The 23,472-nt window shown below is 51.4% G+C and overlaps 4 protein-coding genes across 4 annotated transcripts; 1 reads left to right on the top strand and 3 right to left on the bottom strand.

Annotated features, from left to right (window-relative positions):
• Nucleotides 1–957: 957 nt before the first annotated feature.
• Nucleotides 958–6,436, bottom strand: ENH_00051780 (hypothetical protein, conserved; the record flags this gene model as incomplete). The annotated part of the gene is made up of 9 exons (XM_013581335.1): nt 958–1,155; nt 1,249–1,632; nt 1,924–2,742; nt 2,869–3,237; nt 3,765–3,851; nt 4,053–4,283; nt 4,648–4,711; nt 4,979–5,075; nt 5,314–6,436. 9 exons carry the CDS (start codon nt 6,434–6,436, stop codon nt 958–960), a joined length of 3,372 nt encoding a protein of 1,123 aa, XP_013436789.1.
• Nucleotides 6,437–9,011: 2,575 nt separating this feature from the next.
• On the top strand, nt 9,012–13,748 carry ENH_00051770 (hypothetical protein, conserved; the record flags this gene model as incomplete). Its single annotated transcript, XM_013581334.1, has 4 exons — nt 9,012–9,663; nt 10,131–10,221; nt 10,620–10,727; nt 11,351–13,748. The coding sequence occupies 4 exons, from the start codon at nt 9,012–9,014 to the stop codon at nt 13,746–13,748; spliced, it is 3,249 nt and encodes a 1,082-aa protein (XP_013436788.1).
• Nucleotides 13,749–14,818: 1,070 nt separating this feature from the next.
• On the bottom strand, nt 14,819–18,764 carry ENH_00051760 (hypothetical protein, conserved; the record flags this gene model as incomplete). Its single annotated transcript, XM_013581333.1, has 4 exons — nt 14,819–16,523; nt 17,036–17,588; nt 17,979–18,096; nt 18,384–18,764. The coding sequence occupies 4 exons, from the start codon at nt 18,762–18,764 to the stop codon at nt 14,819–14,821; spliced, it is 2,757 nt and encodes a 918-aa protein (XP_013436787.1).
• Nucleotides 18,765–21,204: 2,440 nt separating this feature from the next.
• On the bottom strand, nt 21,205–23,060 carry ENH_00051750 (hypothetical protein, conserved; the record flags this gene model as incomplete). The annotated part of the gene is made up of 4 exons (XM_013581332.1): nt 21,205–21,291; nt 21,635–21,763; nt 22,104–22,161; nt 22,504–23,060. 4 exons carry the CDS (start codon nt 23,058–23,060, stop codon nt 21,205–21,207), a joined length of 831 nt encoding a protein of 276 aa, XP_013436786.1.
• Between the last annotated feature and the right edge of the window lie 412 nt (nt 23,061–23,472).

Raw genomic sequence — 23,472 nt, 5'->3', positions numbered from 1 at the left:
TAGACGGGTCACAAAACGCACCACTATGGGCGGATATAATTTTAGTTACTGCAGCTTTCCTGTACTGCTGATGCTGCTTTTGTTGCTGCTGCCCCCTACAAACAGGAAATAGCTGGCGTAGAGATTATGCGTATGAGCGGCAAGAGGTGAGTCTGGAGTTTAAGTGCCCTGCGTAGCATTGCCACACTACATGTGCAAATAGTTAAGTAGACTGTTAATTTTAGGCAGTTAGGGGCGTTGAGCGTCCAGTTGCTTGCACATGGAAACATCTGCATGTGTGGGGACTCGAACACATGCACATATACGCGTTCACGTATTGGCAGCAGAATGCACAAATATTTATGTGCAAATGTATATAAACGCAAATGCAACTCTTTGTGGGTGGATATGCACAGAGATTTGTACAAGATGTATGGTGTAATATGGAGCTTCGTTGTAAAACGACGTACGCACACACCTACAAGTACACTGCATACATAGATGGTCATATCTCTGTCCATCTACTTATGCGCAGTATTCATGCATACACTTATATGTATATATCATATGTGTATGTATAAATGCATGCCTGTACAGATGTATACATATATCGATGTATTAAATAATCGGTTACCAACACCTTTACAAACAGATTTACAAATGAGCCATAGAAAGACCAAACAGAAAACTGAAGGCTCCAGGAAGGGCGACTGAGGTGTGCGTACACCTCATTTCCTGCAGCACGAAACTCAACAGATCACCTATCAAATGAAACAACAAAAACGCGAACGAAATGGACCCCCGTTACAACAATGGTTAGGGCACTATGCAACGACAGACTTGCTGCCGCTACTTCTGCAGCTTCTGATGCAGCTGCAATTCCAATTGCTGCAGTTGCCACTGTTACTAAAGCTGCTGATGCCCCCCCTTCCAAATATTGATGCTGATATTGCTGCTAGTTTCCCAAGAAAAGCCTCTTCAGTAGAAAGGTACGCTGGCCATCAAGCCGGCGTTGTGTGCTTTTTCGGTAGCTGCGGTTGCCGCTGTTGCTGCTGCTCCAGCTGCAGCTGCCGCAGCGGCTCCTCCTCCGGTCTTCTCAGATAGCAGCAGAAGAAGCTGCTGGAGGAGCTCCGTTGTGTTGTCGTTGTTAGCGGAAGCAGCCGGAGGGCACAGCAGCTGCAACAGGAAACACAAGACAAGACTGCTGTGAAGACGCCGCGGGCAAGACACTGATGGATCCCTATTGTCTCCTGAAGTGTTTCTCTGTACCTGTGGAGTGGTTCGAAGCGTAGATGGCTGCTGCATCTGCTGCTGCTGCTGCGCCTGCTGCTGCACTGGGTGCTGTTGCACTTGCTGCTGCTGCCGCTGGCCTCCTGCACCGTCTCCCAGTGCCTGCTGCACCAGTGCTGTTGCGAATTCCAGCAGGTCGGAGCTGGACTGGGTTCCCCCCAGAGGCCCTTCAGTTTTCTGCGGCGTTTTCGCAGCTAGTGAAGAAGTAGCATTTGACGCCAGCATCTCTCCATGGTCTGCCTGGGTAAGAAACGACAGTGCGTTGTTGTTGGTGCTGCTGCTGCTGCTGCTGTTGTCAAGGCCCGAGAAGCGGTGAGTAGCAGGGTTGACCAGAAAGTCCACAAATGAGCCCTGAGAAGAAGGCTGAAGGGATAGAAAGTGGCACAGAAAGAAAAAGATCACAGAACCAAGCAGGTTTCTGCACGCCTTACTTATCGTGTATGACTTACGGCTCAACTTCAAGAGTTAGGAGCTGCTAAAGCTTTACGGCTGTAGATTTGAAGCTTAGCGCTCAAGATTCAGCTTTTTGTGTACGACATTTAGGGGTACACTGATTCAGGTTTTTGAGTGCTGAACTTTGCTGTAGTTAGGAATCAGGCTGCAGCGGTGAGGCTTTTACGCCTAAGCCCAGGGTTTAGGGTTCGCTACTCCCACCCCCACTACCCTATCTTGCTGGTTCTCCGCTACTTCGTTATCTTCGCCAGCACTCATGTAGCCCTGCTGCCGTTGCTGCTGTTGCTGCTGCTGCTGGTCAGCGCCGGCGCAGCCCCAGCTGGCTCTGTGCTGCTGCTGCCTCAGCATGAGCTGCTGACTCTCAGGAGACGCAAGAAGAAATGAGGCGTCGAGTTGCTGCCTGCGTTGTCTGTCTTGCTTTAGCTGTTCCTGCTGCAGGAACTGCTGCTGCTCTGGCGGCAGCATGTGCATCTGCTGCTGATCTTCTTGCTGTTGCTGCTGCTGCATGTTTGCTGCCTCTTGCAGCAAAAGGCTGGCTAGCTGGAACCGTTGCTGCATAAGTTGTGAACCCCTCGGGTCGGCTCCCTGCTGCTGCTGTTGCTGCGGCAGCACGTGCATTTGCTGCTGCTGCTGTGTAGAGCGCTGCTGCTGCTGCTGCTGCGGCATTGTGGGGTGCTGCTGTAGTTTCATCTGTTGGAAAGCAGCGGCAGTCTCTTGCTGTTGGAGCATCCAGCTGGTTGAATCTGATAGCGTTGCAGGCGTTTCTAGCCAACTCGATTCCTGCTGCTTCTGTTGCTGCTGTTGCTGCTGCTGCTGCATTAGAGAACACAGCATGCCCAGCGGTCCCAGCTGATTGCCACTGCCAGCAGTGGAAGCAGCTGCTGTTGCACCGCCCAGCTGCTGCTGTAGCGCTTGGAGAGTCCCACTCTCTCCTTTTGGAGTCGGGAGACGGCGAAGGCTTTGCTGCTGCTGTTGAGGGGGGTTGGAAGGCTGAGCAGACACGCGACCAGCCCTCAAATCCTGCGACCGAACCAGCAGCACAATGCACCAGAAGCAGCATCAATGCCTGCAAAATCTCTATGCCCTTCCAGCCGAAAAATTTTGGAAAATTCCACCGCAACGACAGCTGCAGCACCAGCAGCTAACTTGTTTGAGTTTTGCAGCAACAAGCTGCTGCAGCTCATCGAGAGATGGCTGGGAGGGAGGAGCGACGAAAGCCTCAAAGGAGGCAGGCGATATGGGCTCCGTGTTGAAGCTAGGGTAGTTGGGAGCACTACCTCGTGTTTCTGCACCTGGTGTGTTTGCTGCTGTTGCTGCTAGTGCTGTTGCGGTTGCTGCCCCGCTTGACTGCGGAGAGCAGCTAAGAGCAGCAGGGCAACTGAGGCTGGGAAGGTAAGGGTGAGATAAGGATGAAGAGGGCAAGCTTCCACTGAAACTGCTACTGTGGCTGGGGGCGCTCGCGCCAGACATCAAACCGGTCTTCTTAAACTGCACCTTTAAAGTAAACCCCATCACCTGCAGCAGCAGCAAAAGCAACAGCAACAGCCAAGGGCAACGACAGAGGCAGGCGTAAAAGAACCAGCAGGAATGCAGCAACACAACTGCAGCGCGGCCAATGCTAGTTGCTCAGAGTAAAAGCGAAACCACATATTGAAGCAGAAAGGCAGAAACTCGAGCAGAAACGCTGACAGAAAATGAAGCAGCAGCAGCCGCAGCAGCAACACCACCAAGAGCAACAGCAGCAACGAGTGCAACACCATCGCCAGAAAACCATCGCCAGAAAACCAATAATACAAACTAGCACGGCACCATGAGGCAACTTTTTGATGTTGCGGCACAGGCAAGCGCAGCCGCAGCAAAAGCAATTGCTGCCTCGTTGCTGCTGCTGGCGAATGCGAATGGTGCTGCTGACACTGCTGCTACCGCTTCTTTTTGGCGTCATTCATGGATAGCCCTAGCCCCTGCCGCACAAAATGCCCTTAACCCGCAACAACCAAACAGCAGCACCGGCGGCAGCAGCAGCAGCAGGAGCGCAGAGTCACCTGCAGAAGTCGGCGTTTCTCCACCACCTCAAAGGCTGCATCCAAAGTACTCAACTGCACGAAGGCATGCTTATCGTGGTACTCCACCTGAAGCACCAGCAGCAGCAGAAACCGCAGCAGCAGCAGCCATAACAAGAACGATGGGAGCAGCATGCAGCAGTTAAACTAGGGCACTAGCCCTCCCAGCTGCTGAAGAGCGAATGAGCGAAAACAGCAAATTAGCACTAATCGTAGATCAGTAGAAACAGGAACAAAAGACGGCATCAGCAACTCCGGACGAATGCTCACATTTTCAACAGTGCCTCTTGTTAAAAGCCTCTGAATTGCAGCACTGAGTAGCTGCGCATTGCACGCAAGGGGAAGGTTAGAGACATATATGCTTCTACCGAACGCAGAGTCTGGCCGACTCATTTCTTCGTGGGGGCCTCCACGAGGCCCTCCACCCAAACCACCTGAGGGCGTCCGTTCCCGTAGGGGCAAAGAGAGTGACAGTGAGCGCTCCAGGGGCTCGCGACAGCCCTGCAGACAGCGCGTAGAAATATAAAATAGTTCAAAAGCAGCAGAAAGACCCAGAAATGCATTTCAGACACATGCACATTTGGTATGTGGAAGTGAGTGAATTTCATCTTTGAATGAATGTAAATGCCGTGGCAGCAGCAGCACGAACAGCAAAGACATGTAGTGCAGGTGATCGGCAGCTTGAACCACACGACAGAGACGCCAGTGACGGAGAGAAACTGTGACAGGGCAGCATGAAAAACAACAGCAGCAACAGCAGTAGCTACACCTGCAGCAGCACTCTAAAAAGTTGCAGACAACTGCAGCTAGCTGTAAAGTGCACGGGTCCTATTTTCAAACTTCAAACACAAACCTTTATACAGACGGTTATGGAAACTCCTGGGTGATGCTTCAGACAAAAACGGCACCGCAACGGACAATCCTCTCCCCTGCAACAGTTGAAGAAGAAGAAAGGCGAAAACTGCACTAAATACCACCAGCAACAGAGCCACCACTGTGTGCACCGATAATTCGGCAGATAAGCATCAAAAGAATCTGCATTTGACATAATGCAACAGCAGCTGCAGCATTCGCCGCCAATATGGCTTCCATGTTAAGTCTAATGAGCATTTCTAGCATGTTTTTCATAGTCTGGTGCTCCTCCACCTGATGCACACTATTGTTTCTGCCGGAGGGGTCGCTGGTGGCTGCTGCACCTGTGCGAAGCTCTGTGGCAATTCGGACAGACAAACTCTCCATGAGGACAGCTGGGCATGCGGTGGCTGCGGGAGTCGCAGCTCAGGCAAAGACGACCTGCGCATGTACCCACAGCAGCTGCTTGTTCACAGCTAACGAGGCTTTTGGCTGAGTTCAGGTGCAGCATCAACAGCAGCAGAATCGAAAGCTGCAGCTGCATAAGCCGTGGCGGCAACAGCAACAGCAGCATTAGCAGCAAAAACGACAGCTACAACAAGCGCGTCGGGAGCAACACCAGCATGAATAACTGCTGTAGATAAAGCAGGGGCAAAGCTAGTGGCCTTTGCATCTTTACCTTTGGAATAAGCTTCCAACATTTCAAATCGAGTCAGGGTGAGGGGTCTCGCTTCGGGCTGCGCCAACACGGCTGCTGCTGCAGCAAGGTTGGCTCGTTGCTGCAGGGGTTCCTGCTGCTGTGGCTGCATGTCAAATGAGAGAGAAGCGGGGGCAGAGCAGTAGCTCTGCAACATGAATCCTGCCTTTTCCGAGTCGCCGCCGCCCCAGCTGCCCAGATTGCTGAGTTCGTTGCTACTGTTGCTGCTGCTATTTGCGGGCCCCCCAGTTTTATTGATGGCTTCACTGAAGTCCTGCAAGGAGCTCGCTGAAATATCTCCAACCTTTTTGGCTGCGGCGCTTATGGTGAGTGGCAGTTGTATGTTGCTGTTGTTGCTGCTCTGCTGCTGCTTATGCTGCTGCGTGTGGTCCTGCGCCGTGGGCTCCTCCCCTGAGGAGGCGTTGGACCCACTGCCACTGATGTTGCTGCTGTTGCTGTTGCTGCTGTTGTTGCTACTATTGCTCTTGTTGGCCTTCGAGGCGGGGATTTTGCCTCTCGAGGCAGAGGACTTCCCTGACGCTGACGTCGCTCCTGCTGCTGCAGCAGCCACCTTCCTTGTGGTTTTATTATCAGACGTCTCGCCAGCGGCTACTGAGGCAGTCAAACTTTTTGTTATAGTTGTATCACTAGCATCAAAGAGAGAAGCAGCGGCAGATGCTGCTGCTATGGCTGTTGCGGCTGCAGCAAGTGCTTTGTCATTGGTTGCATTTGGAAGCGCTTGCCCTTTGGCCACATCTTCTCCTCTGCCATCCTTTTGAGGCGAATCCAGCGGCGTTGATCCATTGCATTTGGTCTGCTGCTGCTGCTGCTGCTGCTTTTGCTGCTGCTGGTGGCCCTTGGTGGAATTGTTGCTTGGGGAGGCAGCAGTGGTGCTGTTGCTACTCTTAGTTGAGCTCTCCTGTTGGTTTTCCTGTTGCTGTTGCTGTTGCTGCTTCTCCTGTTCCTGTTGTTGTTGTTCTTTAGCCACTTGAATCGGCTGTGCCAAGGCCCCTCCCATGGCTGCACTTTCCGCCTTTGCCGCTGCGGTTGTTTGCAGCTGCTGCCTCCGCTCCTGCTGCTTCACAGATCCTCCAGCAGACTCCATCCTGAGAAGTTATTTGGTTCGCTGCACGCGCTTCTGCCGCTGCCCTTGCCTCTGCTGCTCTTCGTATTTGGACAGTGTGCTACAGCCTTATTCAGATATACCTACCGAGGCACGTATAGAGTTTTATACGCCCTTGCGAGATAATAATTGAATGCCACCCTCTGTGTAAAACCCTGAAGTACAAGCGCTGAGGCGTGCGTCCACCTCAGACTGCGCCAACGAAAAGGAACGCCTGCTTTGGGGGCCAACTGCACTCTGCGCTCTTCGCAGCGTGCGGTAAATAACCAATAAATTTGGTCGTTTTAATGAAAGAGAAAAAACAAAACAGTACAAACAACGCGGCTGTACCGCTGCCGTCCTTTGGTCTAGAATCCCGTATGTTGTTCCTCTTGCTGCTGTTGTTGTTGCTGTTGCTGCTGCGTTTGTTGCTGCGCTTGCTGCTGGTGTTCCTACTGTCGTTGTTGTTGCGTCTGCTGCGTCTGCTTTTCCTGCTGCCTCTGTCCCGTTTGAACACTCGGTAGCAAGTGGACTTGAGAGAGGGCGTATTTGTCTGGATGGGGAAAGGTGGGAAGAAAATGGAGAAGGTGTGCTTTGTCTGGGGTCACCAGAACTACAGCTCCTGAGCCTTGATTGTCTCTCTGAGACAATGAATGAGGTCCACTAGAGTAAATATGAATACGTGTGAGTAGATGAGTGAGAACCCACAACAATAAATGTGTGGAAGTACAAGCGTGTAGACATGCAGATAACTACACCCTTTCGAGGGGCCACCGCGTGATGTGTAATGCGCTTAACGTCACGGCACGCCAGATTCTGCTGAGCCCAATTTGAGGAGGCAAAGGTAGAGAAAAAAGCAAAGAAGAGGAACAAACACAAGATAGAAAAGAGAAAGAAGGAAACAAACCAAACCAAACCAACGAGTCCCGCTGGGGAGCAGGACAGGAAGGGAGGCGACGGCTTGTCTGTGAGACTGAGAGCCGCGCAAGAAACTTTCAAGAATCTATATGATAAAAACTCTCCATGAGTATCTTTTATTATATATTTTATAAATGCGCTTATAGTGGTCGAGGGCGCAGCAGCAGCCGCTCATGTGAGGGAGGAAGACCTATCACTGCCAGGTCACCTCACCTGTGTGCCTGGCTGACCGTACGCCAGCTGATGCTGCTCTAAAATAATTCTTCTATTCCTCAGAATAAGAACACAAAAAGCTCCATTCAATCTAAGCTACTTCAAAACTACGCATATTTCCATTCACGCTCATAATAGCTAGTTTTTGGAATGCGGCTCTACCGGCCGGCCGTTTGGGCCATGCTTTCCTGACCACTTGCTGAGGCCCCCTGAGACCGCAAAAAATCACTATAAAATTGCTTTAAATAGAGAAAAAACCTAAAGATACTCCTATGCAACTCGTATTTCGGGTGTTTGTAGACTTATGGTCGTCGCTCTAATCTTTGACCACTGCTACACCCGAACTTTGGCTGAAGGGGTAACTAAAGGGAGGAATCCGTGAAACGGGGTTTCTTTTCTAGCTCAATTAGACTGCGAAAATGCTGTTAATTATTTAACACTCATTTTATTGACTAACATGAGGCAATTTATGGCCAGTCGGCCTTGATTTTGCGTATTTGCTGCCGTACCGACCAGCGAACGCCTGCTGCTCAAAACCCGCTAGGTTTCCCGGACAGTGCAGAGGGCCCACACTAGAATGGGCACTCCTTCGACGCAAAATACTATGTTTTGAGGAATTTTCTTCATTAAAAATTGTTGATACTTATTCAGCTTAACCCTCTCTTTCGAAGCGTCGTTTAGTGAGGAACCGGGCTGGCAGGTCCATTGCTGCTCGCAGGCGGCTGCTGCCGACCGATGCATTGCTGGTTATGGTTGGTGCCGTTTGGAGTATGGTTGCAGACAAACGCTTATTTCGTCTCTTTCTTTTGTCACATAAATCCAAAATCAATCTTTTTATAGCCTAATTTCACCCTCTGGCGGCACCGAACAGACACACCGACGGTGCGGCCTATCTCAAGAAGTGCTCTTCGCCTTTTTCTTTTATCAGCAGCCTCTGAAGGGAGCCAAATCTACTCATTATGTATCCTGCCTTTAATTCGGCCTAGTTGTGCTCTGGTGGACACGAGGAGCCCGCTACACGGCCGACGGCCACGGGTTCAGTAGGTTCAACACGTATGGTTGACTTCTCAAGCTGTTCTTTGTTGCTTGATTTTCTGTGGAAAAATCTATAATGTATGCATGGAGCGCCCGTGCTCTATTAGCCGCCTCAACATCCAAGGCCTAACACCTCTGGGGCGAAACGACGTGGACCGAAAAGCCCTGTCACCTTCTGTCTCTTGGGCTCGCATTAACCTTCCGGTGGTTTCTTGTCTCCCTTACGAGACTTCAGCAGTCTCCTCACTATACCTCCGTGCAGCGCTTGCTCCTGTGGCAGCTGCTTCAATTCCCCCTCCTCCACTGTTTGCCCCCAATGTGGTCTCCTGACAGCAGCAAGTGCAGGGGAAGCAGCAGCAGCGGCGGCCCCTCTTGGTTTCCCGTTCTCTTTATCTCATTTTTCCTAGCAAAAATGAGTGCAATAAAAATACAGCCCGCCCTCCTAACCCTTACGTGCTGCCTCCTGTGCTTAGGCGCTGCTGCAGAGCCTCAGCCGCCGCCCCCGCCGCCGCCGCAGGAGCAGCAGCAGCAGCACCAGAATGAGCACCTGCTCTCACCACTGCTGAGACTCGAGAAGCAAATCGATGCTGCGTTGGACACTGCTAACTTGGCCTCACTTTTGCCAGTTGCGGTGTATGCGGACTTGCAGGCAGCCCAGCAGCTCCCTGCTACTGCTTTCTCAACTCCTCAGCCTGCAGAACAGGATGAGGCAGCAGCAGCCGCTGCAGCAAGCGATGAGAAGCAGCAGGAGCAGAATGTACAAAAGAACGTGGGTGGCCCCAACAAGAGAATTAGCGACGCACTCAGACGACCCCCACCTCCTCCTACGTCAGCACCCGCCAATGCAGAGCCACAGGCAACAGCAGCACTAGGCAATGCTTCAGCAGCAGCGGCAGCAGCGGCAGCAGCGGCCGCAGCGGCAGATGGGATGAAGACAGCCGACAGAAGACAACCCGGGGAGGTTCCTGACCCTCATATCAACAGCCATGTTGCCCCTCGGCCTGTCCGACCGTTGCGTACCTTGGCCTTTGGAAACATTCACCAGACTGCCTACTACTTTGCAGGTACGCCGTCACATACCAGTTTTGCTGTTGCTGTCGCTGCTGCTGCTGCCAAGTTGAAGGCTTCTTTGAACAGGCACGCTTCCACGTACCTGTATTAACAGCAGCTGCTGCGATGGCAACTGTGGCAACGTCAGAACTTGCAGCATACATGTCATTTGGAAGCAGCCATTGCAAATGCGGTTGCAGTTGGCTTCAGAGCAACAGCAGCACCTGCTTATGCTGCTGAAGTGCTCTACAGTGCAGTCGGCGTCGTTGCTGGTGCTGCATCTGCTGCTGCGCCTGCAGCTGTATTGCCTTAAAGCTGTAGCTGCTGCACAAGGTGTTGCTGCATCTTGCTGCACTACTGCTGCTCGCGCTGGTTTCTATCTGCTTTCCTGTGTCACATTTGGTTGGTTGCCTGCTGCCAGGGCTGTTCTTCGCGTATATGGGTGCTGTAGCTGCTAATTCTGCTGTTTTTGCTGCTGCAGATCTGTTCGTCGGCAGCGGAGCCCCACAAAGGCAAAGCCTTATTTTGGACACTGGTAGTTCTGTAATGGCTTTCCCGTGCGAGCACTGCAAGTATGTCCTGTCTCTGCGTCTCGGGACTAAAACTTGAGTTTATGTTCTACGTTTCAATTTTTTGAGCAGATGTGTTACACCGAAGTGCCTACAAGCGTTGTGCTGCTTCGAACTAAATTAATTAAGGCTGAACTGAAGTCCGCATTCAGCAATTGTTGCTACAGCTGTAGCTACTTCTGCTATCGCTTTCGCTGCAGTCTTGCCACAGCCACTGTTGTTTTAATGAACATGAAGGAAACTTCTATAATGCTAATGCTGTTGCTGCCACTTTCCTTGCTTTTGCTGCTTTCGCAATCGCTACTGCTGTCGATGCATGTATTTTTGCTGATCTTGCCCATTTTAGGCTTTAGCAGAGGCTCCCATCCCCAATAGTACATTACTTTTTGGTTAATTTTCAGGTCTTGCGGGAAGCACATTGATGAACCGTTCAGCTGTCACAAGAGTCCCTCTTGCGCATACACCCCGTGCAGTCGAGGTTGCTCTTTCTGTGATATTCACCACAAACAGTAAGTTCAAGTGAATAATCGTGCATTTACGTGCCTGCAGTTTTCTGAGATGAGCACGCTTATTTATGTATTCCCGCACGCGTGCACACACGAGTGTGTTTCAACGCAGAAACAGAAAACACCTTGTTCATATACATATTTGTGCTCACACGCATAAGCAGGCGAATGCTGAAAAGCATGTATGCAGGAACATATAGGAATGAATATACACTCTCATGAATTACATGTAGTTAGACACATGAACAGCAACACAAGATAAGCCCCCGTGCAGGACGTACACATTCACGCATTCCCTTTAATTGGGAAAACAAATCCTTTCGTATGCATAAATGCACACATGCAGCTGTAAGCAAAGTTAGCGGAATATTTGTCACACCGCCTGTTGTGCGCGTGATGCAAGACCCAGACAAGTAAAGTCTTTCTGAGGGAGTGGTTCGAAGTGCAAGCAGGCGTTAGTGTTTTATGTTCAGCGTGTGGTGATCTTCTCTGAGAGCTTGGTTCGAAGTGCAAGCAGGCTTCAGTGTTTTCTGTGAAGATGTCTCGGTTTCATGTTACAGTTGTTGCTGGTTTTTCTTCTTTACGCCAATATTGCTCGTCCTTTTTCTGATTCTGCTGCGCTGCAGCTGCGCCTACCGTGTGTCTTACATGGAGGGCAGCAGTTTGCAGGGCTTTTGGTTCCAAGATGAAATGCGACTACCGGCACCTCCACCGATTCTGCCTTCTCGCCAAGGACTTCGCCCTATTTCTTCTGCCCTCTTGGATGGAGCATCTGCAGCCACAGAGCCGGCACCGCCGCAGTTCGACTTGACTGTCATCACTGCTGCCTACAGGACCATGCACACCCTGCAGCAATACCTTGAAGGAGCAAACGCTCTGACGGCTCCCCATATACAGCCACAGCTCCCGCTGCTCCAGCAGCAATGGAGACAGCAACAGCAGCAAACAACTCAGCAACAGGGAGTGGGGAGAACTGGAGGAGGGATTAAGGCCTCTTTTGGCTGTCACATGGAAGAGACAAACCTGTTCCTTACCCAAAGGGCCTCAGGCATTTGGGGTTTGGAGGTTTGGAATTCATTTGGCCCCCCTACATTCCCGTATTCAGTTCTTCTGGAGGATCTGCATGTGGCTCGCCCACCCAGCACCAGTGGCAGCAACTCCAGCGGTTCGCCCCTGCATCATGTCCCTCCCCCCGTCTTTACTCAGCGCTTCATTCACCACAATTCGCCTGTTGCAGAGACCAATGGTGAGGAGAGGACAGGAAATGCACCAGACGGGCAAGGCATAGGTCTTCAAGGCACTCTGCAGGGGCAACGCTTGTTCGCTATGTGCCTCTCTGAGCACGGGGGGCTTCTCACATTTGGCGGGGCTCATGAGGAGTTTCACCTGCAGCCTCCCCAGTGGACACCCATAATTGGCATGCGAGACAGCTACAACGTAAGGCTTGCTGCGGTACGAATAGGGGGACGCGTGGTGCCGCTCCTGCCGCACCAAGACGCCGCAGCAGCAGCAAGACAGGCAGAAGTTGTGCTGTCTCATGCCGGCCGCCGCGGGCCTCCATCAGAGACTTGGGGCAACCAAATTCCCCCTGGTGGACTTCGAAAGAAGGACACCTTGCTTGTTTTGATTGACTCTGGTTCTACCTTGGCGTACTTCCCCCGGCCCCTGTACAAGCAAATTGTTACTGCTATTGAGAGTCACCTACAACGAAACAGACGCAGGGCCAACGGATCTAGGAGGCTTAATGATGCAACATATCAGACGCAAGATGAGCAAGAGCAGCAGCAAACAGCTGCAGATGTTCCTGTGGGGCAGGGCGTCCTCAGAAGACCTCTTCCAGAAGAAGAAGTCGAAGTAGCGGCGCCACCGCAAGCTACTGCCGCAGCTGCCGCTGCAGCAGCTGCCGCCGCACAAGAAGAAGCTGAAGCTGCTGCACAAGAGGAGGCTGCCTCTAGCAGACATGCAAAGGAAGGACCCTCCGACGGGGCAAGCAGCAGCAGTACCATCGATAGCGGCAACAGCAGCGTCGACAGCCGTCGGCTGCTGCAGCAATTCGGCGACAATCCACTTGCAGATATTTTCGGTGGCAACAGCAGTAGCGACAGAAATTGGAGTGGAGATAACCTTATTGTGAACAACAGCAAGAAGACCGACGCAACAACCTGGGAAGGCCCGCTTGGTGAAGAGGCAGCAGCAGCATCTGCAGCAGCACCAGGAGCAGGACCAACGAAGCCCGTAGACTTATTTTCGATACACAGAGTGCACCCAGAAGTTGCTTCCCGGGGTCCGCTTGGGCTCTCTCCGCCTAGGTTGGTAGCCGAACCCGAAAGGAGGCCTCGAGTGCAGCATCCACAACAGCGGCCGCACGAGTCAGTGTTGTTAGCAGCTGCCGCTGCTGCTGCAGCTGCAGCTGAAGCTTACGAGCCTTCTGTTTCGGGCACTCCAGTGATTCCCGAGCATGACCCGTCAGCAGCATCGGACGCGGCGGCCGCAGCTAGCGAAGGAACAGAAGTTCCTGACACCGAGGCTTTGCCTGTCTTGGTGGCTCTGAGCTCTGTGCCTGCCGAAGAGTACAGCGAATCTGCTGCCTACAAACTGCTGCCACACTCTGCGCCGCCCCGCAAGTCTCAGGCAGTTAAGGTGGAGGCCACATCTGGAGAGGTGTGCTACTTCCTGCCGCGCGGCCGTAAGGACTTGCGGGAGTTCCCCACTATTGAATTGTTGTTCCTGCCAGCCTTTGCTGGTGGTGCTGCAGGGAACACCTCGTCACCTCAGGGAGAGCGCCTGCAAGAACAATGGGTTGTTTGGAGACCCCATGCCTACTTGTATGGCAAGGGTAACGAACATTATCGTTGCCTTGCTATCAGCGAAGACAGCAGCAGCCAAGACAGTGCGGTGCTTGGTAGCAGCTTCTTCATCGGTAAGGATGTAATTATGCATGTGCAAGAAGAGAAACTCGGGTTTGCTGAGGCCAACTGCCCCTCTATCAAACTAAGAGACAGACCCGAATTGCCGAAATACTAATACAAGGGTACACGGGCAAAGAAACAAAAGTTGAGACGCAACCGCTCCTGGGAAAGCAACAGAGGAGCATGGATGCTAAGACACAAACATAGGCGGGAGGGTTTCGCTGCAGACAGGAGTAATGCGCCTACGCATTCTCCCGTCTGTCCCTTAGAATCATGCACGTGCCTATATGGCGGCATTTTCGAATGAGAATCCTGCAGCTGACTGCAGCAATTCTTGGAAACAAACTTGCAGCGGGCCTTTCGGGAAGCATCTTCTTGACCTGCTGCAACAATGAAGCTCGCTTGTTTCACTATAAATTTGCATATGCGTAATGTCTACGTATAGAGATAACTACATGCAAAAATGTGCATTTACCCACGTTTATACGTACATTGGTGCGCTGTGTGCAACTCCATAGACACATAGATAGGAGTGTGCAGTTTTATGAAAATGAGTATAAGCTGAAATAAATCTATGTGCAAGTGTAAATGAGCGTACGGTACACAAATTCGTGTGTACATCCATGCAACAGCGGGAGCTTGACAAAAAGCCCTGACAAGCATGCAAATAGCTAGCTAGTAGTCGGCAGGCAGGCACTTACAGGAAAGCTGTACGTCTACACGTGTACAAGAAGTGTATCACACACGCAGTCGTGCAGAGGATGGCATTCGACTGCGGGAACTTCATCTGTCAGTAAGGCTTGCAAGCACCGTTGCGCGGCGACGAGCACCCCTTTATGGCAACAATAACGTAGTAGGCTCGATACTTAACGGAAGCAACAACGGAAGCACCGTTTAGTCCTAGAGCGCATTTTCCCACATGCGCATCCATAAAAACGCGTGCATGTTGGAGCTTTCCTTTAAAAAATTGTGTGCCTAAACAAGCAAGTTTAAAGGACACTGGAGCGAATGCATCCGCCTAGTGGACGCGCTTGTCTACAGAGCGGGACGCGGTGAAAAGGAAAATTCAACACTGCGTCTTAGTTATCTAAAACAGTTAAATGTTATTCCCAAAGCATAAGTGCGCATCCAATAAGATAAAAACAAAATGTCGGTGCTCACAGAATAGACAGCTGCTTCTTCCATTCACTCAATTAGGTCTAAAATGTCCGCTGCTTCATTCCCAGAGTACTGCTGCTGCTGATGCTGCTGCTGCTGCTCTTGGAATGGTAAGTTGTATATGCACGTAGAATCTTCCGGGGCCACATCTGCGTGGGGGTCTTCGTCAGTGGTAACGAGGGGAATCTGCTTTTTCGACAAGAGTAAATCCCAAAAAAGCTTAGCTCCAGTCTGAGGTGTCTGCGCAGCTGGTGTTGCTTGTGCTGCTTTTTCTGTTTCTGCGGCTGTTGCCTGCTGGTGCAGCTGCCGCAGAAAAGCATTAAACGCTTTTCCCTCTAATTCCCTAACGCACCCGGCCCTCAATGCCTCGAGGCACATCATGGCCTTAACAAGGTACCGTGAGGCAATGCCATTTACTTGCTGTTCCTGTTCATACGGCTGTTTCTGCCCCTGCTGATGCGTTCCTATGCCGTCAGGCTGGCCTGATAAACCAGCAGCAGCCCATTGCTCCTCTGCTCGCTGCAGCAGCTCAAGAATGATTTGCTGCATTTCTGAGATGGCCTTTTCAGTCAAGTCTATCTCTCTGACGTTGAGCATGAGCTCAAAGTCTCTCACAGGGTTAATGGACCTGACTGCGTACTGCTGCAGCAGCGGATGCTGCGGACCTTTGTCCTGTTGGGGGTCTTGCTTCACCTTCTGTCCATCCTCAGCTCGCTCCTTCTGCTCCAGTTGGTGCTGCAATTTTACATCTGTCAGTTTCAGCACTTCATTTTTCCTTACGAATTCTTTTGACAGCGCTTCTGCTGCTTCTCCTCGTGCTGCTGTCGTCGCAGCAGCAAATTCTCGTAGAGGTCCTTGCGCCACAAGTGGAAATAGAGCAGCAATGGCCCCGCATACCCCTGGATGCTTTGTTGCTGTAGGGGCTGGCGATGCCTTCTCTTCTCCGGGCGTTTTGACTAGGGGCTCTGTGACAGATGGCGTGAGCGGAAATAAATCATCAACGGCCCTCAGCAGGTCTTGGTATCCCTTTCCAGACTCCGGCCGCTGCTCCTGCTGCTGCTGCTGCTGTTGGTTGTGTGTCGCAATATCTAGAATCTTGCTAGAGATCAGTCTCAGGAAGCGCTGCATCGTCGGATTAGGAATAAGAAGAGGGTTGACGGAGGCATTAGGCTCCGCAAAGGCCCTGGCTGACTTTGGCACGAAAGACGGATGCACCTCTGAGGAGAACGGTGCAATATCAGGGGAAGGATATACTGAAGGGGGTGCGCAGAGCGGGTGTATCTTTTCGCAGAGCCTGCGGTCTGTGCAGTGATGTGGCGCTGCCCGTTTCGCGGATGTGGAAAACGAGGACACCGGAGAAAAAGAAAGCGGAAGAGAGTCTATTAAGGCCTCCATCGCTTGCACTTCGTCCGGAGTTGCAGCAGGCGGCACCGGAAGGGCCGGAGAAGAAACGTCATCTGAGAACGGAATGTGCACGAGGCAGAACCCTCGCTGCACTGTCATAGTTTTCTGGTTCTGTGCTTGCAGCAGCAGCTCCTCCCAGTCTTCGTCGGCATATGAGAAACGGGGAACCAGCAGCACCGGTCGAGGCAAGGAATTTTGCCGTGGAGTGTACCGGCATAGCAACGCACAACGCAAACGAACACACGCCCAAAACAAAGCAGACATTGCCGTTTGACTTATCGAGTCTCCCTCACTTGCCACTACGAGCTCACTCTGACCTGTCAGCCACCTAACGCAAACACAGACACAAAAAGCAAAGCAGAAGCTCCGGGCTCACTTGTGTACAGCCCAAATGTAGGAAAATATGCCAGAGAAGCAACGCAGACCAGAAGAGTTTCTTGCCACAGGACCACACGTCGCAGAAAAAGTGCAAAAACAACGGCCAGAAAGACAGCCAGAGAGACTGAGAGACTGGTGGGCTTAAAAAGGCTGACATAGAAGCAGCATAAATGCTAAAAGTAGTAAGCAAGGCAAAGGCAAAGCGAAGGGCATACACGCGCAGCGGCGGAGAGGCAAGGAAACCCCAGGCGTCCACGCAAAAAAGACACCATCCCGCAAAGACTCATAAGGGAGTCACCAGCAGAGAACGCAAATGAAAATGAAGAGGAGTCCGAGAATTTTCATAGTATGCCAAAAGCTCTGTCAATAAAGAGCACCTAGGCACAGCTGCTGCTCATTCAACCTAGCCGCTGACCCCAGAATATGCAAAGTCAGAAACCGTGTAAGAGAGCAATTTCTCACCACCTCTTGATGTTGGCAGTCCTCAGCATTCCCACAAGAACAAGGCCCTTGTCAGTTTTCAAGGAAAAGTGGGCTTCTCTTTCAAAGGGAGAGACAGGCACAAGCTGCTTGCCGAATGGAAACGCGAATGCCAACCCCTCTGTTTCCGCCGGCATTTCCTCGTACGTAGATGCACCAGGATCAGCGGCAGCAGCGGCAGCAGCTCCCTTCTTCGAAGGCATGTGAATAGGCCGTTTTTCTGGGTCATCGGCGCGGTACAAAAACCTCTCGGGTGTCATAGCCACATAATAGGCAGGACCTTCCCGCTCTGAGCCTGCAGTATTCCGGCAGACCTTCAGACGCTTCCGCAGAGAAGGCAAGGGCTCTTTCTTTGCAAGAATGTAGACAAAAACAGACAATTTAACAGAAGGAGACAGAGTGAGGGGAATGCGACACTTGGTGACCGTTTTCTTGCTTTTCACCGGCACGTACAGCCGGCACAAGTCAATGAAGTCCTTCATAGAGACCTCACGGTCGAAAAAGTCACCAGTTGATTCACCAGCAGGAGGTTCACCTGCAAGAGCAACAGCACAAATACCAAACACAACTATCGGTTGTATGCTCAAACTAAGGACACCGTAAAGTGCCTAAGCAAAAAGGCTTAGTGCCTCTGCTCAGGAGTTGAGTGGAGGTGACCCTCTTTACCGTTGTCCGCTCATCTGCAGATAAATGGCTTGCGATTTCTGCGTGCATTTTTCTGTGACATCTAAAGTAGCTTTGCCCTACTCTGCTTCATCCGGACTGTAGTAAGCTGAAGAGCACACTACTAGTCACATAGGTAGCTAAAACAACGCCTATTGACAGCAGCTCTCCCTCTAGTTAGGTAACTGGAGGCCTACTCTTTAGTTACCTCAGTCGTTACCTGTTCCTTAGCTAGTTCAGAGCCAGCTCTGTTGCATCTTACCCGCAAGAACGCGCACAACGCGGATGTGGGTCTCCGTCATGTGTTGGCGAACACTTTGTGCGTCCGAGTCATATTCAAATGGCTGAGGGCCACTGAGCAGGTAAAAAATGCATTCAATCTGAGCTCAAAATACACAAAGAAGACAGAAGTTAGCTGAACCAGTGTACTTGCCAGCCACTTAATTGTTCAGCTCGTTGCCAGCTAGCTCTCCACAAGTGGCTGCAAGTGAATCTGCAAGGCTCATAACGGCACAAAGTAAGCACTGAAGTGCACAGGAAAACGGAAAAAAGGACAAAGAGTTAAGGGGAGTAATGAGAATTGACAAGAGCGCCGTTGACCGAGGTTTCTTTCCACCTCGGGCTATGTCTGGCCCGTGGAACCGCTGTTCCAGTGAGTGCCTCTCACTTTATTTTCCTGAATCTGTTTGTTAAACGCCTTCTGGAAAAGGTCGGCTGCGACGATGCATGCATCCAAGGGGTCCGCTGGCTGTCCTCCTGGCTTTAGGACCTTGCCCAGTTCCTCAACGAGGGGCCAGTCAATGGGATGAAAGTTGTGTAGGATTTCCACATGGTTGTAGGCTTGGCCCGATTGAGAGGCATCGGCTAGGGGATTGTGGGTGGTGGCACTGCCGTATGCAATGACTGCTGCTACATGCTTGGGGTCCGATGCGAAGCGATTGCTCAGAAGTGACAGACTGGCGAGAGACACGGATGGGAAGCAGCCACTGGCGCAGGCGGCGCTGCCCACGTCAGCCAACACACAGCTTACCGATTGCACGCTGGCCATTGTGAGACGAATTTGAATTTTTGCTGCGCCCGCGTCACATCACGAGAACTAACCGGCACGTGCAGGAATGCACAAGACAAAATCAAGGTTCTACAGCACCTCCGTCACATTGGAAAAACAAATCAACATGTGCGCGTATGCGAGCGGCAACCATTCTACAGTAATGGCGACGAAATTCGTCCACAAAACAGAACCCGCAGGTTGGATAGGTGTCAGCTTGGCTAAATCAGCGGCTGGAGTTAGAGTTCAGATGGGGCGGAGCGCGGCACTTCAAGATTTTAGTGAAAGTGCTGCCAAAAATAAATACTCAATGTTTTGCTTTCGCGCTAAAAAAACGCAACTGAAAGAAAAGGGGTTTCAAAGTTAGGTCATCGAGACCCACGCCATACAACAGAGCGTGCCCTGCCCGCTAACAACTGTGCATCTTTCGGTGTAGGTGTTTCACGAAGCGATCATAGGGATAATTACTAATTATAATATATTCTAGTTAATTAACGTCATTTGGGAAGAGACAAGGACGCCTCAAAGCCCAAAATGGCCAAGGACACACGACATTGCTCGGGCCCCCATGTTTAGGCAGAAGCTGCATGCAGACGAATATGAGAGTATTAAACTAATTGAAACTGTTCCTTGCACTGACTTCAGTTCTATCTTTTCAATGCTAGTTGCAGGAAAACCTAAAATAGAGTTTTCGCGCATCCCGTTGCCGGGTCGTTCCAGCAGAGACCTGGCACCGCTAACTGACTGCCTTGTTAACTCCCTCAGTTGTACTGAGACCTCAATTGGCTTGGTGCAGTTGGTATCAAACTGAAATGTGATAAAACTGAGCAGCTACGTTGCTGTCGGAGCTGATCGGACATAATTAGTAGGCTGCTGCTCATTTTATGGAGCTCCACTTTCTGTACTGTTGCAGCAAAGCCGAGTCGGGCCGCACTTGCCACACACACTCCCTGAAAACGTGCGTTGGGATGCTCTGAAGTATCTCATTCAGGAAGCTAAGCTCACTGGCAAATACGGTACAGAGCGTGCAGTCGACAGAAGTACATGCACGCTTGTATGACGTGGAAAATTATAAATGCTCTTTTACAGCATCTAGACTGGAAGAGCGAAGAAAGTGAACCTATACAGCGTACTCAGTGTGTATATTCGCAGCTGCATTGAGGGAGGGCCCCCAACTTGGCAAGCCTCCTTGGCGCTCTCTGCCACGGCAGGTAAAGCACGTTTGCTGAAATCACTCAAATCAGAGTTCGTCATTTCGTTGATGCCGTTATTTCGCAGTGGATACGCGCACATGGAAGTAAAGGCAATCACAGATATGCATCAGGTCTCATGAAGGGGCTCACATTCGCGGTACGCAACTAGAACCTGCATGAATACTTGCCCGTAGGCTAGTCCCACTCCGCCTAAACATCTGCAGCAGGCGTGGCCTTGCCTCATTGTGGGGGACTCTATCGACAGCTGCAGCAGAGCAGCCCCACAGCCAGGGGCCTGACCTTAACGCTATCCCTAAAGCTGCACCTGAGAGGAACGGCGAGGACGGGAGTACATTGCGCGCAATTGTTCCATATTTAGATGACGTTGCACTGAACCTGAGGGCCCGCTGCTTTCTGCAGCAGTGCACGCGATGCACACTTCTTTTGGATTCCTCAATACAAAGAATAGAAAGGTGGCTCAGTGGCATCTGCGTGGACGCTCCTCAAGCCCAAAATTTGGCCACTGGCGGCCTGTCCATTGGCTGACTATGGTGTGGTTTCTTTAAATCAATCCACTGACTAAGCCTATCTGCTGGCTGTCAACTTTTTGTGTCATAAGTTTCCTACGGCTGTTCAACAGACTACGACAGTGGTGACACTACGGGCGGCTAATGCCTCTACAACGATTGATACGTTTTTCATAGGATGCATCTTTTATTTTAAAACATGTTAAAACATCACAAGCTAAACAGATTTAGTCTATGAGTCACAAAGGTTGCAGCTGGCCATTTTGCTATTCAGGGCTGCAGCTCCGTGAATTGGATAAAGCAGGCGGAACTGGTGCGCCGCTGGGCAAACTAAGTACTCTTTGCCCGTACCTGTGCGAGACCCGCTTCACCGCCACAAAACAGTATTTGGTTGCAGCTAGGTAGTCTGCTAGCTAGCTGCATGTAGCACGAGGAGTTGAGAGGCCCTACGAGTCAGAATCGTTGTAACTGAGAGCATAGGCAGCTAGCTGCCTTGCCTCTCAGCCAGCTGGGAAGTTGCTAGGCGTAGCGCATGTCTGCCAGTACAAGGCGGTAGTGCTCCCATCCAGTAGCCTCTGATTGGTGGCCCTCTGCCATGTTCGTTCATTGCCTCCCCGTGCAACATTCGTGTAAGCACGTTCAATCTTTTCCCGCGCAGATTCCGTGGGAAGCTCCTGTACCTGTCTGTTGGGTCTAGGTAGCACACAAGTGCTGCTTGTTCTATTCCAAAATCCTAGCAGTCCAGCCCCTCGGAGCGTACAATCGCGGCTTTGGTGCGGAAATGGACGGCAGTCCCTGATCTGCCGTCTGGAACGCAGATGCGAAGAATCCTATCTGCTGCTACTCACTGCTGCAGAGTTCCTAGTGCCGCACAAATGCCATGGTGACCGTCGAAGCATAGTTCACCATTCGCCGTCACCACTGTACTTTCAAACCTCACTGCCTTTCACATACTTCCCGCAACAGCGGGCTCTGAAATGTATCTAATCTGAAAAGAAAAGCACAGCATACATTCAGCCACGAATCTTTGTCGGCATATGCATTTCTGCGCTCTAACGATGTGCTCCTGGCCAAAGTGAGACGCAAACGGCCATAGCAGCCTCGGCGTGATGTGTTCAGAGTCAAAACTTGTGCTTTTTCCGTAGCTTACAGCGCTGGCGAAATCTAGAAAGGGGACACCCTCGAAGAAGATTGCGGGCAATCGACGGACGCTGTAGTGATCCTGCAAGTAACTTCGCACTTGGCGTTCAAGCCGATGGCCCATGAGAAGGACTACCACCTGTAAGTGCAGCAGAGCGCAATTTAACAGCAGTAAGTCAAAGGCCAGCCTATTCTTTCTGCAGCGAGTTGTCAGAAAGCCTGCAACAGCCGGCATGGCACAACTCTTTGGTCCCCTCATGCAGCTATATAAAGGAGAAAGTCCACTTAAAGTACAGAATTGGTATGCACGTATGCATTACATGCCCGACGCGGCATGGGGATCATTCCTATAATGTGTATATGCGTAATCACTTTTGTTTCTAGTCCTGCTGTCAAGCTTTCAACACATCTCCACCAATTCCGCTGCAAAGAGAGTACGCATATAGTCAGATACAATAAAAGTGCTAGAAGAAACTCACGGGGCTCTGTCCATGCTTCTGCAAGTCCCTGATGCCCGTCAGGCAGACTGGGCAGTCACTGTACAAACAAGCACAAGAAAAAGGACAGAGTCAGCAGCCAGGGCCTTCAGTATACTCTTGCAGTCTCAGCAATTTAATTCAGCCCTAAGTGCACGCATTGTAGGAATTAGACCTCACACGCCTACTCAGTTCCTCAAACGCACCAACACTAAGGCAGCACGAGAACCTTAAGGGGTTAAAGGAGTGAAGGCATTGCCAAGTGGATTTACCCCCACAACAGCTTTCTGTACTGTCACTGCGAAGACATGCGTTAAAATATATCTGATTTTGCAGAATTCGCAATCGGAGGGTTCGTTAGTTTCATGCTTTCACTGAGAACTAGATATCAAAGGCCGCTCACTCCGCAAGGAATACAACTGTCTTGTTTGCTGCAAGAAGACCTGACACAGCCTCAGGTACCTCCTGAGGCTGAACGGTAGGAGCGAAGATTGTGTCGGCTGAGGGAGGACGGCTCTTGAATTCGTAGAGGAACATGAAGAGCAGGGCCACAAAGGCGACTGAGAAAAATGTGAGGGAAACGACTTTGATCCCTTTCTCCCCTGTCATGAAGGGTTCTTTCTTCTTGGCATTCTCTTGAGCCACATTCTCCAACAGCAAGCCGATGCGACTTTCCCATGCCGACACCACTGCTTGTTTTGCCTGCAGCTTCTCCTTCAAGGCTTCAGGAGAGGCCACCACAGTCGCGTTGTCTCCTTCTTCTCTCGTGGCTCGAGTGACCTCTGTGGGAGGCGGCGCCTTGGGGGTTGGGTACGCCTCAGATGAAACTTCAAATCGAGTTTCCAGTGAGGGCTCGTCTTGGGCCGCTGGCGCCTCGCTGCAGCTCACAGGTAGCAGCGCCAGCACCATTGTGGCTGTGGCAAGTCCTGCCAAAGTGCGCACAGCCGCGGGGAACAGCATCTTCTGTCGCACTGCAGTGCAGTTATTCACCGTGCAGCTTAGAGTGGAGGGCTGTACGGCGTGGTGGACTCCGTGCGTCGTGCAGCGTTGCCGCCGCATGTATCTGACTACAAGCTCTCAAAATGTAGGTGGACCAACGATTCACAGACCCAGTTACAGCTATCCTATCCCTGCACTTGTGTGTGCCGGTGCTACGCTAGTTGCGGATCGCCATTGGGAAGGGGAGAATCGGCATGTCTCATAGGCGACAACAGGATCCTGCGGCAAGGGAGGCTGCAGGTCCTCAAGAAAATCAAAGACATCAAGAGCACAAAGTAGAAGTAATTTGCACAGCGGACACCGGAGCTACTAGCTGGAAGTAAGAGCCGCCTTCCTCTATACGTTCTTCCCCTCAGCAGGGCCTAGCAGCTGC

Source organism: Eimeria necatrix, genomic scaffold (assembly GCF_000499385.1).
Source record: "Eimeria necatrix Houghton genomic scaffold, Enh_scaff40, whole genome shotgun sequence".
In the NCBI taxonomy this organism is placed as follows: Eukaryota; Apicomplexa; class Conoidasida; order Eucoccidiorida; family Eimeriidae; genus Eimeria; species Eimeria necatrix.
This window is presented reverse-complemented; position numbering and strand designations above follow the sequence as displayed.